At 40.5% G+C, this 21,772-nt stretch overlaps 1 protein-coding gene across 1 annotated transcript in view; it reads right to left on the bottom strand.

The window, feature by feature from the left end:
* Window positions 1-5,996: 5,996 nt before the first annotated feature.
* LOC124593881 (juvenile hormone acid O-methyltransferase-like) overlaps window positions 5,997-21,772 on the bottom strand; it is a 36,206-nt gene continuing 20,430 nt past the window's right edge. Inside the window, exon 4 of the mRNA XM_047132228.1 lies at window positions 5,997-6,110. Coding sequence (XP_046988184.1) covers window positions 5,997-6,110 — 114 coding nt within the window. The remainder of the gene's footprint in view (window positions 6,111-21,772) is intronic.

The raw sequence follows: 21,772 nt of genomic DNA on the forward strand, positions 1-21,772 counted from the left end.
AAATTGAAGTCTCTCCCTATGACAAGAAAACCAACCAACAACGACACTATGAAACACTCTGCACATCTGCTCCTGTGGCTCGTTCTACGAGAAGTTGGGTCAAACCTGCAACCAGCTCGTCCCGGAACTGGGCCACCAACAACACTGCCGGGCTGACGAGACATTGTCCGGAACTGATGCGAGAATAATTTTCTCCACAGAAGCCTGAGGACACCTCATCTCCACCTCAACTGAGGACAGTCTTGCTGCGAGAGAAAATTTCTCCACAACAGCTGGAGGGCAAGTATCTTCATATTCCCTGAGGCCAGTCTACCAAGTCCGGGTAGTTATAACATCACATCGAGGGGTTCATCAGGAATAACATTCTAATGTTTAACCTGCACACATACTGAGCAAGGAATGCACACTAGATAAGCGATTAGCGACTAGAGAGACAGGGGGTCTGTAAAAGCATTTGATTTACAGTTTGGGCCCACTTTTGCTGCTTTCACCTAAACCTCCAAGATGTCACACACTCAGATCGGTACCACATATTGTATGTCGATAGAGCATCAACCAAAACACCGATTTAGTTCGAGCTACGTGCTGTCATCTGGTGGAAGATGCGTAAACGGTAATTAAAAGTAACACTACGGAGCACTGGAAAAGTGTATCTGTGAGCGATTGTTTTGTAGATCTCGGGGTGTGTTGGTATAGTGTGAGGTCATCTTACCATAGGTCCCGGGATCGCACTGTAGGGAAGCAGCCTACTCACGCTCTAATAAATTCACATCAGTCTTTCCATTGCGTGCCAGCCAGTCCGCTGTAACTCGATCTGACGTCATAAATGTTGCGCAATACTTTAAAAATCAAGTAAATAATCTGAAACGGTTCTAGCATGTCAGGAGTAATACTAAATCAATATGTGTTGAATGTCAGTTCAATAACTTTAACCATTTTCGAAATTTGGACGTTTTTCTGTAAAAATCATTGCCGCAATAGAAAAGAGCTAGAGATTTAAAAATTTATATTTAGATTCCTTTTTCATAATAATTTAATAGAAACAATACTTTGGATTTCACAATTTAAAATTTTAGTGGAAATTAATGATTCCTGGTTTTTGTCTAAAATATTAAGGAAGCAAGATAGATTAAGTAGGCGAATAAATAAGGCTAGGATGTTTAAATTTAACTAGAAGGGAGATCCGCTATAATCATAGAGATGTGAGAAGTTTCAATTGAATAACTATAAAGCTATAACGATAGCGTATCTCCAAAGGGCAAGTTCAGAGCTCGTCTACTGCGTGTAGTGTAATTAAATTAATTCTCTGGCCCAAAATATTTTACTTAGCCACGTCAGACTTTTATTACGATTACTTAACTGTGTGCTGAATGCGCATTTAAATTGAGAGCTTCATCTGCCATCAGCAAAAGAAGCTATGATTTATTCGGTAACTTGAAGTGGTGCTTTGCTAGCCCAGCGGCTAGTTGGGAGAGCCGATTTGATCAGGCGTCCCACCTGAAGCCTGGGGTCGACGTCAGGGCGGCCAACTACTCCAGCTATCGCACAGGTCGACTGACGGCGGGTGGTGGGACAGCCGTTTACGTCCGCAATTGCATTCGTCACCACGTGATACAACTTCCGCCACTGGCAACGCTGGAGGCCACTGGTGTCGTCGTTCACACCCTGGCGGGCGCCATCACGTTCGTCGCTGCCTATCGACCGCCGTCTCGTCCACTGGACCCTGCTGACATCGATGCTCTGCTCTCCTTGAGGGGGCAAGTGTTCGTCGCCGGGGACTTCAATAGTGAACATGTCTCCTGGAACTCCAAGATCACCAATGCCACTGGCCGCTGCCTGCTCCTGGTAGTGGAACGTCACCATGCACTTGTGGTTGGGCCGTACGATCCGACAATCTTCCCTGCCCGTGGCCTCCCGGATGTCATCGACATAGCGGTCGTCAAGGGCATCCCTCATCAGATCACCGCCACGACGAGGACGGCACTGTCTTCTGATCATGTCCCAGTGATTTTCGATATCTACCTAGACGCCCTCCAACAGGCCAGGAGAGGCATCTCACTTGTTGGCATCGACTGGGACAGGTTTCAAGCAGCCGCGACGGACTCACTCGCCGCCGCGCCGCCCCCTGCGTAAGCTGGAGCGGACGCAGAACTACTGCACTTCGAGGCCACCACGATCGACGCTGCCACTACAGCAACGCCGCCCCGACCTCACACTCCGCCTGACTACTCCCGACAGCTGCCGCCGGACATCCTTGCGGCCATCACTGCGAAGAACCGGGTATACCGGGAGAGGACAACAACTGCCGACACCAAGCGCCTCCTGAACAGGATGCGTCGGGACATTCGGGCTGCCATTGGCAACCATCGCAATCGCGACTTGAATAACAAGGTCGCCACCCTCTGTCTTGACGATGGCACGGCCTGGCAGACGACGAAGCGTTTCCTACGCCGCACGCAACGTATCCCTCCGCTGCTGGTCCACGGTCAGGCTGTCTGCGAACCAGCTTCGAAGGCTGATGCCCTCGCAGACGTCTTTGAGGCTGCGTTTACGCCGATCGAAGACCCAACCGACGCTGTCCACGACGACTTGGTTGCTGACCGGCTCCCACGCTACTTGGAGGCACGCGACGACGATGACGTCATTGAAGAGACGACGGCGGAGGAGGTGTCGTCCATCCTGCGTGCCCTGAACCCCAGGAAAGCTGCGGGCCCAGACGAAGTTTCCAACGCCCTACTCCAGAAGTTGCTGCCGGTGGCTGTCACTCATCTCGCCGACGTCTTTAATGTAATCCTCCGGTCCTGCAGTTTTCCTCAGTCCTGGAAGCACGCAGAGATCGTGGCGATTCCGAAGATGGGGAAGGATCTGCGTCAGCCTGCGAACTACAGGCCTATTAGTTTACTGCCGGCCGTCTCCAAGGTCTTTGAAAGGGTGTACATCAGGCGGCTGCAGCGCCACGTTGACGAGGAAGGCCTCCTGCCCGAAGAGCAGTTCGGCTTTCGCAGGGGCCACTCGTCAGTTCACCAACTCCTTCGGCTAGTGGAAGATGCGTTCGTCGCCCTCGAGCAGCGCGAGTTCTTCGGCCGTCAAGTGGCGTCTACAATTCAATGGGGCCAAGACGCAGTTCCTGATCGTCACCAGGCGACTCGTTCCTGCAGGTCTGCAGCCACTCACGGTCGGTGGCAGCCCTGTCCCGTGGCGTCCAACGGCGCGTTACCTCGGCGTCACCATCGACCGCCGACTCACGTGGGTTCCGCACATCCGCGAAGTGAAGACCAAAGTGCGGAACAGGCTCCACAGCCTGTACCCGGTGCTGAACCCCGGCTCCCAACTACCACCGCGGCTGGGCATCACTCTCTACAAGGCGCTGCTCCGCCCTGTACTCCAATACGCCGCCGTCGTCTGGGGGAACGCCGCCGACACGAACCTGAAGAAGCTGGAGACACTGCAGAATCGCATCCTTCGGCTGGCCTTACACCTGCCTTACGATTTCCCCACCGCTTATTTTCACGACATCGCGGAAGTACCTCTGGTCCGTGACCTCTTCCAGGCGACCGCCCGCACCTTTTACGAACGTGGAGGCCAGTCACACAACGCCCAAATCCGGTCGCTGGGCCGCAAACTGCTGCGCAGCGTCACCACCCGCTGGCCACACCTGCTCAGTGCATCATAGCTAGCACTGCAGAACTGTGCTGAGGAGACACCCAAGAAGACAATCTACATGTGAAGACGCATTACGTCGTCATGAATGGGAGGCAAAGCAATAACTGCTGCGAACTCCATCACACATCGGAGGACCAGTTATCTCCGTGCAGATCCACGCGAGGAAGCAAGGCCCTAGTTCTCTCCAGACGCTGAATAGCACACCATCTGCGTCGGCAGTCGCGTCGCGTCGGTATCATTGCTATAAACCGCCTCGGATGCCTTATTGCCGGCCGAAGTGGCCGTGTGGTTAAAGGCGCTGCAGTCTGGAACCGCAAGACCGCTACGGTCGCAAGTTCGAATCCTGCCTCGGGCATGGATGTTTGTGATGTCCTTAGGTTAGTTAAGTTTAACTAGTTCTAAGTTCTAGGGGACTAATGACCTCAGCAGTTGAGTCCCATAGTGCTCACAGCCATTTGAACCATTTTTTTGATGCCTTATTAAGTTACTCGGGATACGCGTAACCATGAAATCATTTTCGAGTGAAGTGTTAATTCTGGGATGACTTTAATGATCTATCTTCAGTTTGCGTATGTCGTATTTTCACGTGTCGCCGCGGGACAGACATTCTACCATTATTTAGCGTGGCGTTTGATGAACCTAATCATCTAATTATGGCGAGCATTCACTTAAAGATTTAATTTGGACAGTTATAGTTACATCAGCGCATTAGACTCTGAACTGCTCTGTTAGTCAGATTGTGAGGATTCTTTTTTTTTTCATCTGTGACTTTCAGAATATAGAGAACGTTTTGTTTCACGATCGTTTTTGATTATTAATCCCAGACAATCTCCTAATTCCTCAGAGCTATAAGCTGTAGCTATAAGTGTATTTCTCAGATGAAGTGGGCACTAGGAATTCCAATTACAGGCTTCACGTTTTGCTAATCACTTTCTGGTTGCCAAAATTGTAGTTAGAGAGCCAGTGTTGAGAACGGCAAAACAACAGCATAAATAATAGGAACGTTTTAAACAACATAATTCCACCCGCAGCCCCACATATGGTCAAACAGCAGGGAAATGCAGTGTTTCTACATCACAAAACATTACATATAAATATATACATAAATTCCACCAGCTGCCCCACATATGGTTAGAACGGCCGGGAACACTGCAATAATTTCTACATTCTACATTACATTTATAAAACAAATAATTTCCACCCGCCGCCCCACAGCACCCCTCTGATTAAAAATCCTTTTAAGTGTTTAAGCATGAAATTTATATGGGAGAAACTTCTGCTAATACTGGATTCGTATGGACCCCACGAAGACATTAGTGTTCTTCGTGACAAGCACGCACAAAATAACCTACCAGGAAACAAAATCGCAATTCACGTAATTCCAGCAAACACAATCTTCATTTATCAACCGTCCGATCTTCATTTCTTCAGAGTGTACAAGCATATGACGCGTAAAATGTCTGATGGTGCTCGAGATTCTTCGGAAGAGATTAGTCTGCAACAACGGAAAAATCTTCTTAAGCTGCAGCCCGTCACATACAGTCAGTTTGGTTCTCCACATTTGCATAATTCTCACCGTCACCGGTGGATAATGGCTTTAAAACTTCGACAAAGTTCTGTTTCAGACACAATCTTTCATACGCCAATCTTCAGGGTGTATGTACAAATGTAAGCTCTTATCAAATGTGCTTGGTGAACAAAAGTAATTTTGTTCATACACTTCTTCTTAAGCAGCCAGTACTGTGAAGCCTTAATTCCTGAATGGATCACGCTCTTTATTATTACGGCTATTACTTTTATTATTGTGGCCATTATTATTATTATTACTTCTGCACATGTGATGCAACTGTTTCTTCCTTTTTGTTCTGCTTGTATATTGTGAAATTGCAAATGTACTCTGTAGGTTTACTACGTGCTTTCAATGGAACGAAGCGAAAACAGACTGCCAAGTGCACAGTTCTATAAACATGACGTAGTTCCATATAACACTTTCACTCGTAATATAGTAAAGAAAAATTGCAATCATTGGGTTTTAAACCCAGTATGCTTAGTACAACGATCTATTGCTCTACAAACTTCCCCACGGAAACTATACCTGATAGTTACTGATCGTAATGCTTTTTGTGTGCTCCATAGTTCTCACGTTGCTTTTAATTAACGTTTACGTCGTTCTACTGGACGACAGCACATAGTACAAACTAAATCGGAGCTTTGGTTGACACACTATCGACATACAACGATCGGTACAGGTCTGAGTGTCGGACAGCTGGAGGTTTTGGCGTTAGATGCACCCAGGCACATGTAAAGCGTTGTTTCTGAGACACTGGCTGACACTAGAGGTAAAGGAGCTGCTCACCTCTGCGCTGCATCTCGCTCTGCAGCAGCTGGCGGAAGTCGCTCACTGGGTCCTCACTGTGCTGGTACGGAGATACGAACTCCTCCACGTCCTGAGAGGAACGGCAAAATCCGTGAACATCGACACTCCACTACAACGCTTGCAAACGATTTGTCTTCAGAAAAGAATACATCACATTCTGCTCCCAACCCTATGCCTCATGGCACATATCCTCGTAACAGACCTAGATGCAACAACTGTCACATACGTCCTTCTATAACACCCCCCAAGTTCCCGGGATTTGCGAAATTACAAGTTAACAATGACCGTGAATTATGAATTTTGACCCGTGTTGGGATAAGGCATCCGAATCCGAAGTAAATAATGATTATTCCGCGGGAAACAGGAGACGTTAAAACTTGATCGTTATTGAATGAGTAATTTCATTCAATAACGATCGGTAAACGAAATAATGGAAATAATTTGGAAATAAATTTTGCCACTTGAAATTTTACCGAAAGAAATGATTAAGTTGTAAAAGTAATTAAAAAATCGGTCGCCAGCTCAACTGATGAGCCACAGTACTGTTAAGTACGTGAATAATTGTGTCAAACATAAAGTTTACCAGTTTGTAGCGCAGCAGGTGGAACATGAACTTTTACGTGAGTGCTGTGTCAGGCTCAGTAGTCATATAAAATAATGTCATAACAATCTAACTACACTTAAACATTAATGGTCAACTTTCAATAAGTATTTTGATAGTTATTTTGTTCATAATTTGTCAGCTAAGTGCAATGCTGACAACACAGATAATTATCTATCTAGATTTTGAATAATGGACTGTCATTCTGTCTTTAAAATTACGTACTTTGCACAGTTTGATCTACTGATAATGAAATATATCGCCAATAATTGATTAACTATATTTTGAATGATAAAAATTCATTAATTGGGCGATTGTCAGGTGGAATAAGCTTTATAATTTCATGAAATATCCTTGAACTAACTTCAGCTGAAAAAATGGTTCAAATGGCTCTGTGCACTATGGGACTTAACATCTGAGGTCATCAGTCCCCTAGAACTTATGATCTACTTAAACCTAACTAACTTAAGGACATCACACACACCCATGCCCGAGGCAGGATTCGAACCTGCAACCGTAGCGGTCGCGATGTTCCAGACTGAAACGCCTAGAACCGCTCGGCCACACCGGCCGGCTACTTCAGCTGAATATGCATGGAAATAAATCTTAATAATCAATTTTATTACTTCAGTCTATTATTAAGTTACTACGGTTTGCATAAGCTTATTAAGTGCAACAATTAACTATGATAACCAATCGTTCAAAACAGTCTGAAATTTACTCTTCACCGTGTATGCTAATAATTTGATAATTAACATATTTTCTCTTGATTATGGCGTGACACACTCGGCTGAATTAGATAAGTAAGGATCGGAAGGAACCTACTTGGTGTTATTGTCGGGTGGAATGCAACACTTGTTAGTGTTTAACGTCCATTCGACAACAAGGTCATTAGAGACGGAGCGCAAGCTCGGGTTAGGGAAGGATTGAGAAGGAAATCGGTTGTGCCCTTTCAAAGGAACCATCCCGGCATTTGCTCATGTGTTAAGTAAGCGAAAAAATTCATAGCAAGGACTGCGTTGTAGCGTCACACTTCCACCATCACCTACTCTAGTCCATTAAAGGCAGTGCTACCTGTGAAACCAGTCAAGTGATCCAAAAGCTAAGCTGCAATTACTGTGCCGCATTTATGTCGGCGTGACTGCTAACAAGCTGTCTGTCTGCATGAACGGCCACTGACAAACTGTGGCCAAGAAACAGCTGGACCACCACATTGCTGAGCATGCTGCCAGCACAACTTTCTTCATGTCAATGGTTGCTTCACAGCCTGCACCACCTCGGTCCTTCCCACCAGCAACTGCTTTTCTGAACTGCTCAGGTGGAAACTCTCCCTGCAGTATATTCTATGTTCCTGTAACCCTCCTGGCTATGTATGTCGTTAGTCTTTGTCCTACTCTCTAGCCCCTTACTTGTTCCCATTCCAGCACTACACAGACCTCTATTCACCAGTGTACCCACTGTCTTTTTATTAGTCTCCTTTCCCATTAACCCCCCACCCCACCCTCCGTCTAACCTCCCGCCTGCACATAGCTGCCCTACACGCTCTCCATGGTCCCTGTGAGCTCCCACAGGTAGCACTTTAGCGTCCCCCACTCCACACTGCTATCCCTCCCCCTCCCCCCGCCCCCAGGCTTCTCATTACCCACACCACAGAGTCCCATCTCCCATTATGCACAGCTGATCCCAGTGTTGCCTCAGCAGCCAGAGATGGCTGTGGTCTCTAAACAGTAAAGAAATTGTAAGGTTATAAGTCGATGCAGTCAAAAGATACAGCTATGTAAGTCACATATTTCCATATTCGCAAAACTCATTCATCAAGACCTATAGGATACCTCCGTTGACCTAGAATCATGAAATTTAGCTAGAAACGAGGTTTCACAGTACAATTGTAAAGCAAAAAAATCGAAAATGCTTAATTTGTAAAACTATAACACAAAAAAATATATTTTGGTCATTTTTCATCCGTCTGTTTGTCTGTCCGCCCCTTAAGACAAACTTTCTCTGTAACAGGTTGGCGTATCATATTCAAGGTCTATGGCCCCTTCGCAGTGTAAAAATTTAAGCTTCTAAGTCAAAACTATCAAAAGAAATGGCCGATTATCACATATTTTGATACTCGAAACTTCACTCACCAAAACCGATAGGGTACTTCCCATTGACTTAGAACCAAGGTTTCACAGTACACGTAAAGCAAAAATCCGAAATTATTAATCCTTAATTATATAACATGAAGAAAAATATTTCTTTTGTCATTTGTTATCGACTTCAAATTTGAAGGTAAGACATATATCTTGCTAATGTCAATGTCGATAACAGGAACAACTAGTCAGCATCATCATCGATTTCCATAATAGAGGGAAATGACACCATGATTCCTGCAGGGCTGCCCATAATTCCGTATGAGTGCGAGGGGTTGGAGATCTGTTCTGAGCACGTTCCAAGGCGTCTCAGTCATGATCAAAACGTTCATGGCCGCGGAGTTTGGTGGCCAGCGTCAGTGTTTAAATTCAGAAGAGTGTTCCTGGAGCCACTCCGTAGCAATTCTGGACGTGTGGGGTGTGGAACAGTCCTGCTGGAGTTGCCGAAGTCCGTCGGAATGCACAATGGACATGAATGGATGCAAGTGATCAGACAGGATGCTTACGTACGTGTCACCTGCCAGAGTCGTATCTAGACGTATCAGGGGTCCCGTATCATTCCAACTGCAGACGCCCCACACCATTACAGAGCTTCCACCGGTTTGAACAGTCCCCAGCTAACATGCAGAGTCCATGAATTCATGAGATTGTCTCCATAGCCGTACACGTCCATCCGCGGGACACAATTTGAAACGAGACTCGTCCGACCAGGCAATATGTTACCAGTAATCAAGAGTGCAATTTCGGTGTTGTCGGGCCAAGGCAAGGCGTAATGCTTTGTGTTGTGCAGTCATCAACGGTACACGAGAAAATGGTTAGTATACTGACACTTGCTGATGGCCCAGCATTGAAATCTGCAGACATTTGTGGAAGACTGTCATTCTGAACGATTATCTTCAGTCGTCATTGATCCCATTGTTGCAGGATCTTTTTCTGGCCGCGGTGATGTCGGAGATTTAATATTTTACTGGATTCCTGATGTTCGCGGTACACACGTGTGATGGCCATACGGGAAAATCCCCACATTATCGCTACCGCGGATATGCTGCGTGCTATCGCTCCAGGGCTGACTATAACACCACGTTCAAACTCACTTAAATCTTTGTAACCTGCCATTGCAGTAGCAGTAACCGATCTAACAACTGCACCAGACACTCTTTGTCTTATGTAGGCGTTCCCGGCCGCTGCGCCGTATTTTGCCTGTTTACATTTCTCTGTATTTGAATACTCATACCTCTCCCAGTTTATTTGGCGCTTCAGTGTAGCTTAAAAGTATTCCACATGTGGTTCAATGTGCGTGGGTGTCAGATTTTCTATAGACAATGAGAGTAGGACGTTTTGGTAGATTATATCTCAGTTCTAGCTCACTAGCTGATTCGTTCCTCGTGAGCTAACTCACTAGAACTTACACAGAACTTAACAGAACATCTACTTTTCAGGTCTAAATCACTTAATTTCTTTTAAATTACTTAGTGTTCTTGTTTTACCAACAGTTCTACCAAGTTCACATGTAACTTTAATTTTCTGATGTCTCGATGCACTTTCTTTACAATATACAAAACAATTGAAGACGTGGAAATGACCACATCTGCCGCCGACAAGAAAAAGAATACCATCAAATCTGTCGCTGGACACGCTCTATTGGATGGACCTGCAGTCTTTTGTGGTTGCAGACTGAACTTCAGCATCGACATAAATGATTCGTTTACTCATGGCAACGGATGGTTAACAGTCGCTGTTTTCGTTACTTATCTTTATGAAATTCATTAATATTCTTTTTTCTAGACAGTCAACACACTGCTTTAGCTGTTTGATATTGTCCATTTAAAGATTATGAAATTTAATAGGACAAAATTAGCTTCATTCCTAAAAAGTGCAAAACGTTCGCTAGCGAACACCTTCCACTGTGTTAGTCCTATAAACCGAGATTCCGGGCTCTGACCTCTCGTACGTCAGTGCATCTTGCTTCTGAGATAACAGAGGGCTCCATTATTTCGGGATGAAACACACCACCCGCTCCTTAGGATGGGTCTAAAAACTTGCCCTTTACTTGGTGATAGATCGTACAGAAGCGAGAATAGAGAAAGTTTTGTCAAATAGCTAGTTCTTCTCTAACCACTGACGCTTTGATGATTTCAAGAGATAATGGTCAAAATCCTTCAATCTTCATACTTGGTTTAGAGCTTTGACACAGTAAATATCCTCTAAAATGGTATATATATTAGGTATTCGAGTGACAAAGTACATTCTACAAGCACTACTTCCATCAGTTAATTTGGATGTAAATAAGTTATTTTCTTCACATTTTCGTGTTTTATTTGAAGTGAAGAAATGTGAATAACATGTAAATGATAGTATGAATACTGAAGACAACTTTAAAAACAATTAATTTATGTTTTAAGTAAAACATGTTCCGCTATTATTTTCAATGGATCGTCCATCAGCGCCATCTCTGAAAGAAGTTTTGAATTGCCTTAGATTGGCGCGAGAGAATGTTTCACGTAAGTCATACTACAAATAGAGGAAAAGAATGTTTACGTAAGTTCACTCAGTGCGCAACCTTTCTTTCACTGACGGAAATTGTTGCTCTAGGTCAGTATTATCTTTATCTAGAGGCCACCTGCCACCAGATAAAATACGAGTTGCAAACTGGTAGTTCAGATGAAGCAGACTTGTCCTTTAGCCATCGATCTCACGCAAATCTTAATTGGTTTTGAAAATTCGAAATGCTAATATAATCTACATAAAAAGAGCTATACACAAGACATACAATGAGCAATCATTTTCTAATTAACATATTAAATTTTTCAGTTTTGTTTTCTTTATCTTCCTGACAATATTTTAAAATGAAATGAAAACATGATGTTAATATTTCTTTAACTTTTTCTAATTTTTTATTCATTTATATAGTTAAAAACTTTCAGTAAATATTCTGTGTGAAGCATTGTAAGTTAAATTTTTCTAACTATACATTCCAACATACGTTGCAGTATCTGAAGGGATTTGTTCATTACAAGTTCCACACAAAGATTCCTAGTCCTTTCCTTTGAACTTACAATATTATTTCTACATGTAACATTAATCACGTAGATAGGATAGTTCGTTATGAAATTATGTGGGATTATGTCAGCATCTGATATAAGTAGTGTAACTCATTTAAAATCGAGAAATTGATTGTATGCTTTGAGATAATGGTGGGTTAATATTCCAGATTTCCTGTGGTAAAATTTCATTTGTTCCAGTTAATGTGGTCGAATAACGAAGAGCGAAGTAACCGATTATTTTTACAATTTGTCTGAAATGTAATAAATTTGAAATATGCCATAAATTCTGCAGTTATGTGATATCTAGTTCGAAATTTTTCTTACTACTCAATCCTACTACTTCTGCAGTTGTACTTCATAAAAAGATATCTTAAATTTCGATTTTTTCAGAATATTTTCTCGTTGTTCTAACTCGTAAGTTGGTTCATATTTAATAGTTGGTACACCAATTTCCTAAAAGTCTTAATAATTTTTTTAAAAATAAAAAAAAAACAAAGGATAGAAGAGTAAACATTCTAAAGAAGATCATCGAAAAGCTCAAAGAAATGTTTATCTTTGAACTGAAGTTGTTCGTTTAAAACATATAATGGATTACTTTTGTGAAGTGAAAAGATTTCAATTTCTTCTCAGGTATTTAGCAGTGGTCCTTTTGGCACAGTATGTAATATTTTCAAAGTGTTAGAAATGCAACCCTCTGAATTATTGTAACCATCTAGATGTTGACCAAATATTGATTTGCTACATGCAGTACCAGTAGTATGTTCTTTGAAACGTGTTATAAAGCTATGGCCAGTTTGGCCAATATACTGTTTCTCACAGTCATTACATGTTATTTTGTAAACGCCTGACATTTGGTATATATTTGAGTCTCCAATTGTGTGTTTCAGTTTCATCTGTAGGGGGTTATTAGTTTTAAATGCTATTGTCACGCTTGTGTTCTTAAATAATTTAATTATTTTATCTGAGATAGGTCCCATGTATTTCATTTTTGTAAATCTCTTCTTGGAATTTGTAACAGCATCATTTGTTTCTTGTAATTTTTGATATAACATATCAATACCTGATGGGAATTATAATTGTTAGCAACTGCTATCTGTTTTGATATATCAATTTCCTTCTGGATTGTATCATGTTGGAGAGGAAATTTCAGTATCCTATGTATTATCGTTTTAAAAAATGCCATTTTGTATCTTGATGGATGGCATGATTTAGCATTTATTATTATGTAGGTTGATGTGGGTTTTCTATAAATAGAAATATTATGTTTTCCATTCTTATTTGTAATTGTGAGATCCAGCAAATTAATACTATTGTTACTTTCATGTTCTACTGTAAATACTAGTTTTGGACGTCAATTATTTGAGTTGTTAGCTAAAGCATCAATTTCTTCCTTAGAGCCATTACATAATAGCAGTGTGCCGTCAACATATCTTTTGTAGTATATAACTTTATTTTTTATTTCTGGATTATTTTTTAAAAACTGAATTTCAACATAATTGACGAAGATATCTCCTATAGTGCTAGCCAGGGAATTCCCCATTGCAAGTCCATCTTCCTGTATGTATATTTTATTATTAAATGAAAAATAATTAAAATCTAGAGTAATTCTTAACAGTTTGATGAATTCTACTATTTCTTCGGGGCTCATTATTTTGTGATATGTTAAGTTATCATCAATAATAGAGATAGTCTCTTGAATAGGTATATTCGTGATTTGTTGTACGAGCTTTAATTCATTATTATATCTGTATTTATCTTTTTCATTAGTAATGACATTTTTAGTTTTACGTGCAATGTCACATATTTCAGACTTACTAAATAGTACATGTTTTGCAGCAATCTTTACGTCAGCAATCACACGTTCAATATTTGCATTGCTCAATTGTGGAGTTAAATTATAGGAAGAAACTGATGCTTTCGCTAACAACTCATATAATTTACATCCAAAACTTGTATTTAAAGTAGAACACGATAGTAACAATAGTATTAATATGCTGGACCTCACAATTACAAATAAGAATGGAAAACATAATATTTCTATTTATAGAAAACCCGCATCAACCGATGTAATAATAAATGCTAAATCATGCCATCCATCAAGATACAAATGGTATTTTTTAAAACTATAATACATAGGAAACTGAAATTTCCTCTCCAACATGATGCAATCCGGAAGGAGATTGATACATCAAAACAGATAGCAGTTGCTAACTATTATAATTCCCATCAGGTATTGATCTGTTATATCAAAAATTACAAGAAACAAATGATGCTGTTACAAATTCCAAGAAGAGATTTACAAAAAGACATACATGGGACCTATTTCAGATAAAATAAATAAATTATTTAAGAACACAAGCGTGACAATAGCATTTAAAACTAATAACCCCCTACAGATGAAACTGAAACACACAATTGGAGACTCAAATATATACCAAAAGTCAGGCGTTTACAAAATAACATGTAATGACTGTGAGAAACAGTATATTGGCCAAACTGGCTGTAACTTTTTAACACGTTTCAGAGAACATACTACTGGTACTGCATGTACCAAATCAATATTTGGTCAACATCTTGATGGTTACAATAATTCAGAGGGTTGCATTTCTAACACTTTGAAAATATTACATACTGTGCCAAAAGGACCACTGCTAAATACCTGAGAAGAAATTGAAATCTTTTCACTTCACAAAAGTAATCCATTATATGTTTTAAACGAACAACTTCAGTTCAAAGATAAACATTTCTTTGAGCTTTTCGATGATCTTCTTCAGAATGTTTACTCTTCTGTCCTTTGTTTTTTAAAATTTTTTTAAAAAATTATTAAGACTTTTAGGAAATATTTTATCTTTACATTGTAATTTTATTCACCAAATATTATTTTATGACTGACTATCTGTTTTAGAATTTTTGCTTGTAGACTGCATATTGCTAATTCACATCATTTTATTTTTGACACTATGGTTCATAATTTTATAATTTTCCTTCCTTTTTCATTATTTTTATTTGCTTGTAAGACTGAAATATAACTTGAGGAATAGCAATGCCTTTAAAAATTGTCACATGTAATTTACATACCAACTTCATAGACAATATTTCATATATATGGACAACTACTTCATATTGTATCTGTGCAGCATGTAGTATACATATCAGCTACAGATTATTGCAGCTTACACATTGAAAATCGTTTCAATAAAGACATGTTGCTGCTCAATAATACATTGTCTGACGCACCATTCCACTTTCACAACAACTTCGTTGGAGAGAAGCCTGCTGCCACATCTTTGCACTGGCGTTTGTCCTCACTATGGCAACCACTAGTTCGACTATCGACTTTACAACAACTATCAGTGGAAAGAAGCCTGCTGCCTCATCTTTGCAACGGCGTCCAACTTCACCATGGCAACCAGTGGTTCCAAATGGTTCACTAACAGGCCTTGAGAGGGCAACCCATGTACAGCCAAACCGAAGTTCATTTTTCCTACATAGTCAAATATTTTTAACACTTCTTAATTGACAATAGCTGTTTAATAAGCTAATTTTAGTGTGTATTTATTTTTAGTTCTTGACAATGTTCTTTTAACTAAGAAATTTTAAATTATAATTCGACTTACAACTCAGTGGTTAGTAATGACATCATGCAGTCTGAAGTCAGTGGAGCCTCCATTATGTATCGTAAGACGTGCTCTGGTTTCTCCAGTATTGATTCTCCAACAGAAAGAGGATCCTACTCAATAGTAATTCATCTTTTTATAGCTTTATAACTTTATGTATCTTCTTTAATGTATGTAGCCCTCTAATTAAAGCTTTGTACACATCCTGTAGGTCGGAAGATGACCACAGTTGTGATCGAAACCGGTCACCTTGATAAATAAATCGTGATGAAGACTGTTTTTAATAGTAAATTTCAAAGAATGTGCGATTCTAGATAAAATGTTATTTCTTTCCTTTACAGTCACATAACGAAACAGTTTTGTTACATTATTATTGGATTTTCCATCATACGTTGGATAATACGATTCTGATTCATCTGGATTAGCTATAACAGTTCTTAAGTTCACCAAAAATTGTGCATAGTTTGGATGAAGTCATCAATATTTATTTCAATCTGTGTACCCTCGTTGGGTACATTTAAATTATGTTTACTTTTCTCATTTGCAAGGAATGATTTTTTTGATTTCCCGCCACTTTCAAGTTAAGAAAAGTGACCTAGGAAGTGTGTTCGTATTCCCAGGTCCACCATCTTGGATCGCCATATTGAATTCAATTCTGATGTCATGTCAAATATCACATTATATCCTAAGTGATAGTTCTTTCGATAATAAGCGAAATTGTGAGATTACATGACATATACACACATACTTTGCAAGAAACTGCACAAAGCATGGCAAAGGATAGGCAGTGTTGTAGCACACGTTACAGGTTCTCTGCCACACGAAAAGCTGTCCCGAGTAGCGATGAGTCGGCAGCGTCTGACTGAAACGAACATGGCGCCCTTGGTAGTAGAGGGGGCGTGGCACAGTCGCTTAAAGCTGTCACTGCAGAGAAAACTCACCTCGCGATGGACAGGTATAGGTAGCGTCGCGGAAATGTCAGACTTACGCGTGGCTGGTGCGTCCATGTACTGGTCATCTGATTACGTGCGTTGCTTGTATTTGAAACCATTTACTTTTGTGTTTGTGTTGCTGCACCATAAAAGGTCAGAGAAGCATAATATATCCTCTTAAAGAGCTCGAAACGCTGAATATTTCATTATAATTGTATCAGTAGCACATAAAATTAAAAGAGATTCGTTGAGGCGAAGAAAATGGTAATGCATAAATCTTGGAAAGCTTGTTAACGAAACATGATAAAATAAAAATCAAGGAATCAGATGCATTAGTTACAAGAAGTCTGTGCTAGCAGAAAAGGACGTAATTTGCCATTGGAATGATACGCCTCTTGGTTTCCTAGTAGTAATTTTAGGCAGTTTCAATAATTTAGCGATACTGTGCTGTCATTCTTGTTATATTTGTTATCATTTAAGGGAGAACTTTCGTGTAAACTGGTGTCTATCTCAGAGTCACCAGCGACGCCGCCAACCCGCAACGCATCTCTGTTCAGCGGGTTATCATCAGTCCAACACCTGCGGTCATGCTGGTTCCCGCCGTATCTTGCTCAATCCACAGAGGGTCTCCCGGCAAGCAGCTAGAGGGAGCAGAACAGGCGTCACTCCAGACACGTATCTCTAGCTACATTCGCTGCAGCTTCACAAGCCAATAGGGAAATTAAAACCTTCCGCCTCGCGAGTATTTCTCCCAGTGAAACACGTATGTTGTGTGGCGGCAATGGCGAGGCATTGCAGAGTCTCTGACCAGAGAGCCATTTATCGTGGCTAGTCTGCGCTTGACCGCGCGAGAGTTGCGAGCGGTACTCTGTCAGTAGTAGTCGTGCAGTACAGTTGCGAGCAGTAGTCAGTGGGCAGTCTGTGAGCAGTGCAGTATGTCGGTAGTAGCAGTCGAGTACAGTTGTGTGTGAGGAGTCGGCGAGCGTCGACATGGCACTCTGGTCAAGATTCAGGATGAGGTATATTATTTTTTAATGCGCTCAGCTAATAATGTAAATTAACTGTAACTAATTTGTGCAACAATCGCCCGAATAATAATTTTGATTTCAAAGCAATATTTTTAACAAAAGTACTATTTAATTGAACGAACGATTTCCTTCCATTTCCTTTAAAGAAAAGTTATAGTTAAATTTCAAAAAAAAAAAAAAAATATTACTTGCGATGCAGTTCCTCCAAGCCGTGGCCAACAATAAGAGCAGAAATTTGACATGCAGTTTCAATGAGGTAAGAAATTAATTATGATTTTTTGCACAGGGCCAAAGACCGATATTTCGGTTTAATTGAGTTATCATTATCACTGAGATTTTCTTATCACTGAATTGACTTTCATTTTTTTTTTGTGAGGAAGTTATACTTGTGTCAGATTGCTAATTTTTGTTTAGTTGTCATTGTCATTAAATTTATTTGCTGGAAGCTGACGTTAGGTTGTATTCTTGTTAACATTCAACTATTGTGTTTCAAAATTTCTCTGGGGAGCTTACACTTAGCTCAATGCCCATTAGTATTTAAAATAATATCATTTAAAATTTTCGGTGGGGAGGTTACACTTGGCGACACCCAGTCCAGGATCGTATTTCGTTGAGAATCTTTTGAAAAACAGTCAGATATCTGCTCTTAGTTGCTTAGATATAATTATGATTTGGCGCAACGCTTTTACTAATATTGTGACTTTCTTTCTACAGGTCAACGGCAATTCGTTGCTCTGTTGTATTTGTGTGTTGCTTTTGCATTTGTGCTTATTTGTTTTGTGAATAATTGACTATTGTAAAAATGCCGCGAAAGACTGTGAATAGTGTATCGCGAGGTATTATGAATGAAACTACCAACTCAAACAACTTTACCGATAGGACATGTGACACGCAGTGTAATGATAACAATCCTGCGTTTACTAACAATCAGTGCATTCCAACCACTAATGACGACTTTTGTCTTAATGATGAACAAACGAACTCGGTTATGTCCTCTGTTGATTTGACGACAATCGATGACGCGGGACGCTCTATTGTAATGAGCGCTGCCGAGCCTAACACAACCGGTTTACTAAATTTACGTGATGAACACACAAATTTGTCTAATGAAAATGAACAGGATACACAAAGTACGACGGATTTATTTAGTTCCGAAATAATGTCTGACAGTGTACATTCGGCTGACAAACCTTTTTGTGAATCTCAGAATGACCAAATGGTCACACAAAATGCGACAATTCCAGATCCACCATTAAACAGCACAGTGAATGGGGTAGAGAATGTTACATTGGGTCAAATTATGGCAATATTGCTACAAAATAAGGAAGATTCGAAACAACAGAGTGAAGATCTCAAACATCAACTTAGTGAACAGGTCAAACAAGATAACGAAAATCTCAAACAACACTTAAATGAAAAATTAGACAACAATTCCAAACAACTAAATGATAAATTAGACAACAGTTCCAAACAGCTAAATGATAAATTAGACAACAGTTCCAGACAGCTTAGTGAACAAATTAGAGACGTTGCCGTACAATGTCATGACACTAAGGAACAGTTACGCGAGGAAATTGAGGCTTATTCAAGAAAAAGTAGCGAAGAAATTAAGTGTGTTGCTCAGGAATTAAGGGAATTGCAAACAGCTGCAACATAAACACTCAAAGACGAAATTAGCGGAGTCGCTAAACAATGCTCTGAAAAAGCTACACAATTACGGGATGAGTTTAAAGCAATGACGGTAGAACTTCCGCGCACAATGCACGCAAAGATAGACGCGAAATTCGACCAACAGAACACTCAGATTGGCGAACGCTTTAATCACCATATACAAAACAGTGATACGCGTTTCCGTAAATTTATTCAGGATCAAAACAAAGTAAAACGACAAGTAATGGAAACAATCACAGCACAGAGACAAGAAGACAAACGTAAAATGTTTGCGAAGGCAAAAACGTATGTAGACAATAATATTGCGACAGTGTCCGACGAAATTAATACCATCAAACAGTCGAACACAGAATTACGTGACGAAATTTCGGATCTTAAATCGAAAACAGACACATACACAACCGATTTTCAAACAGTGACCGACAGACTCGAACAATTAGAACTAACACAGGATTCAGATGTCGTCAAAGCTGACGTTAAAAAACTGAACCCACGCCCGGGTTCCCGGGTTCGATTCCCGGCGGGGTCAGGGATTTTCTCTGCCTCGTGATGGCTGGGTGTTGTGTGCTGTCCTTAGGTTAGTTAGGTTTAAGTAGTTCTAAGTTCTAGGGGACTTATGACCACAGCAGTTGAGTCCCATAGTGCTCAGAGCCCAAAAAACTGAACGAAACTACACGTAAGTTGCAAAAACAGATTAATGCGTCCGATTCTAAAACCGATGATCAGGCAAAAATACTGACAGAAAAATATGATGAATTAGCCAGTCGTATTGATGCTATTGAAAGTAATAATGATAATAAATCAGACGATACTGCACCGATTTCATTTAATCAAACACCTGAATTTCAAAATTTACAGCAGACAATTAATGAGATCGATTCGTCTAATAACACGCTGCGTAGAAAATTGTCAAGTTTACAACAAGAAGTAACAGAGATGAAAAACATTTCAGTTAATAACATACCACAACAGACGCTACTTTATGAACATTTGTCTGACGCACGCAGCGCGTGTAATTTGGGTAATCTACAGAGAGTACGGGGCTTAGATCCCGAACAACCACAGTTCAATAGATTCTCTTACAATCCTGAACCTGTTCCATCACACAGAGACAATAATTTCGATTACAAACATTTTCTGTCGATAAGAAAATTTAAAGTGTTTAAGAATGACAGAACACAGATTCACCCACTGGATTGGATTCAACAATTTAGCTTTGCTTTTCCACCGACTTGGCCCGTAACGCACAAACTTGAATTTATTTGCAGTTTTTTGGAAGGCGAACCGGCAACTCGCATGAGACCGATCGCGAGGCAATGTTACTCGGTAGAAGAATTTCAGAATGCTTTTCTATCTGCGTATTGGTCGAAGACGACACAGCGCGGAATTAAAGATCAGTTAATTAGTTTGCCAAATTACGAGAACTCAAATTTTCCCAGTGTGACGCAGTTTTTTGAGCACATGGTGCAACAAAACCAGTACCTAAGTGAACCGTACAGTGAATCCGCACTTATACAATTATGCATCTCTAAATTACTACGGTCATTAAGGATGTCACTTCTAACGGGCCAGCAAAAAGAAAACATTTCAGCATTCAGAGATCTTTTACAGCTTTTAGAAGTGCAGCAATCAGACTATTCTTTCGTAAACAAAAACTTCACATATAACAACCAAGGCCAACAAACGTACAGCAATTATGATCAGACGCGAAATTTTAATAGAAAAGGTAACAGACGCTTTAGGAACGACAACTGCCAAAACTTTAATAACAGCCAAAATTCTAAGTATCAATATCGTCAAAATTTTCAGTAACAGGAAGCACACTTTAGTAACAATAGAGGTGTTTCACAACAACAACATCAAAACCAGCTGGTTAGCATACCTAACCAACAATGGAATGCACAAGGTCAACCTAACTTTAATGTTTCGCCGCGTGGACGTATAGTCCCAGATCCAACAAACAGTAACACACGGCAGCAAGGAAACAACTACGCACAGAGAAGACAGTATTTCAATTCCTATCGCAATACACCGTATAGGAATGACTATTACGACAGACGTAAGAATAATGAGAACAATTTTCAGCGTACATCTAACAACAGTCGGACATACCAACAGCAAAATTATACACAAGAACCTATTCTCATGAATGAACCCGACAGTAGGTATCATCCAGAGCGTAATACGTCTGGAAGAAGTAATAGAACTGTTCAAATAGTAGAAATGCCACAACATCCAGCTGAAAATAGTAACACATCAGATAGAATCTGACTAGATACTGCACAGGTCGCATCTTCCAATAATACAAGCACTACTTTAGACACACAAAATGTTGTCCACGAAAATGTAATTACTTTTGACGATATCAGAGACACTCTCTTGCAGGAAAGACCATTTGTTCAGAAAACTATTTCACATCCTGTCATCGAAATTAAAATTGGTTCATCGAAATTTTCAGCAGTAATCGATTCCGGATCACCTATATCAGTAATAAATGAAGAAACTTTTAACGAGTGTAACAAAGAGAATACCTATCCGACATTACCTTTAGGCAAATTGAAAGTAAAAGGAGCAGTATCGAGTAAAGGTGTAGACATTAAATTACAGACGCATTTATCATTTTGTATTGCAGGTCACACTTCTCACTCTAATTTTTGGATTGTCCCTTTATTGACAACAGATGTTATTTTAGGTACGAATT

Source organism: Schistocerca americana, chromosome 2, assembly GCF_021461395.2.
Source record: "Schistocerca americana isolate TAMUIC-IGC-003095 chromosome 2, iqSchAmer2.1, whole genome shotgun sequence".
Taxonomy (NCBI): Eukaryota; Metazoa; Arthropoda; class Insecta; order Orthoptera; family Acrididae; genus Schistocerca; species Schistocerca americana.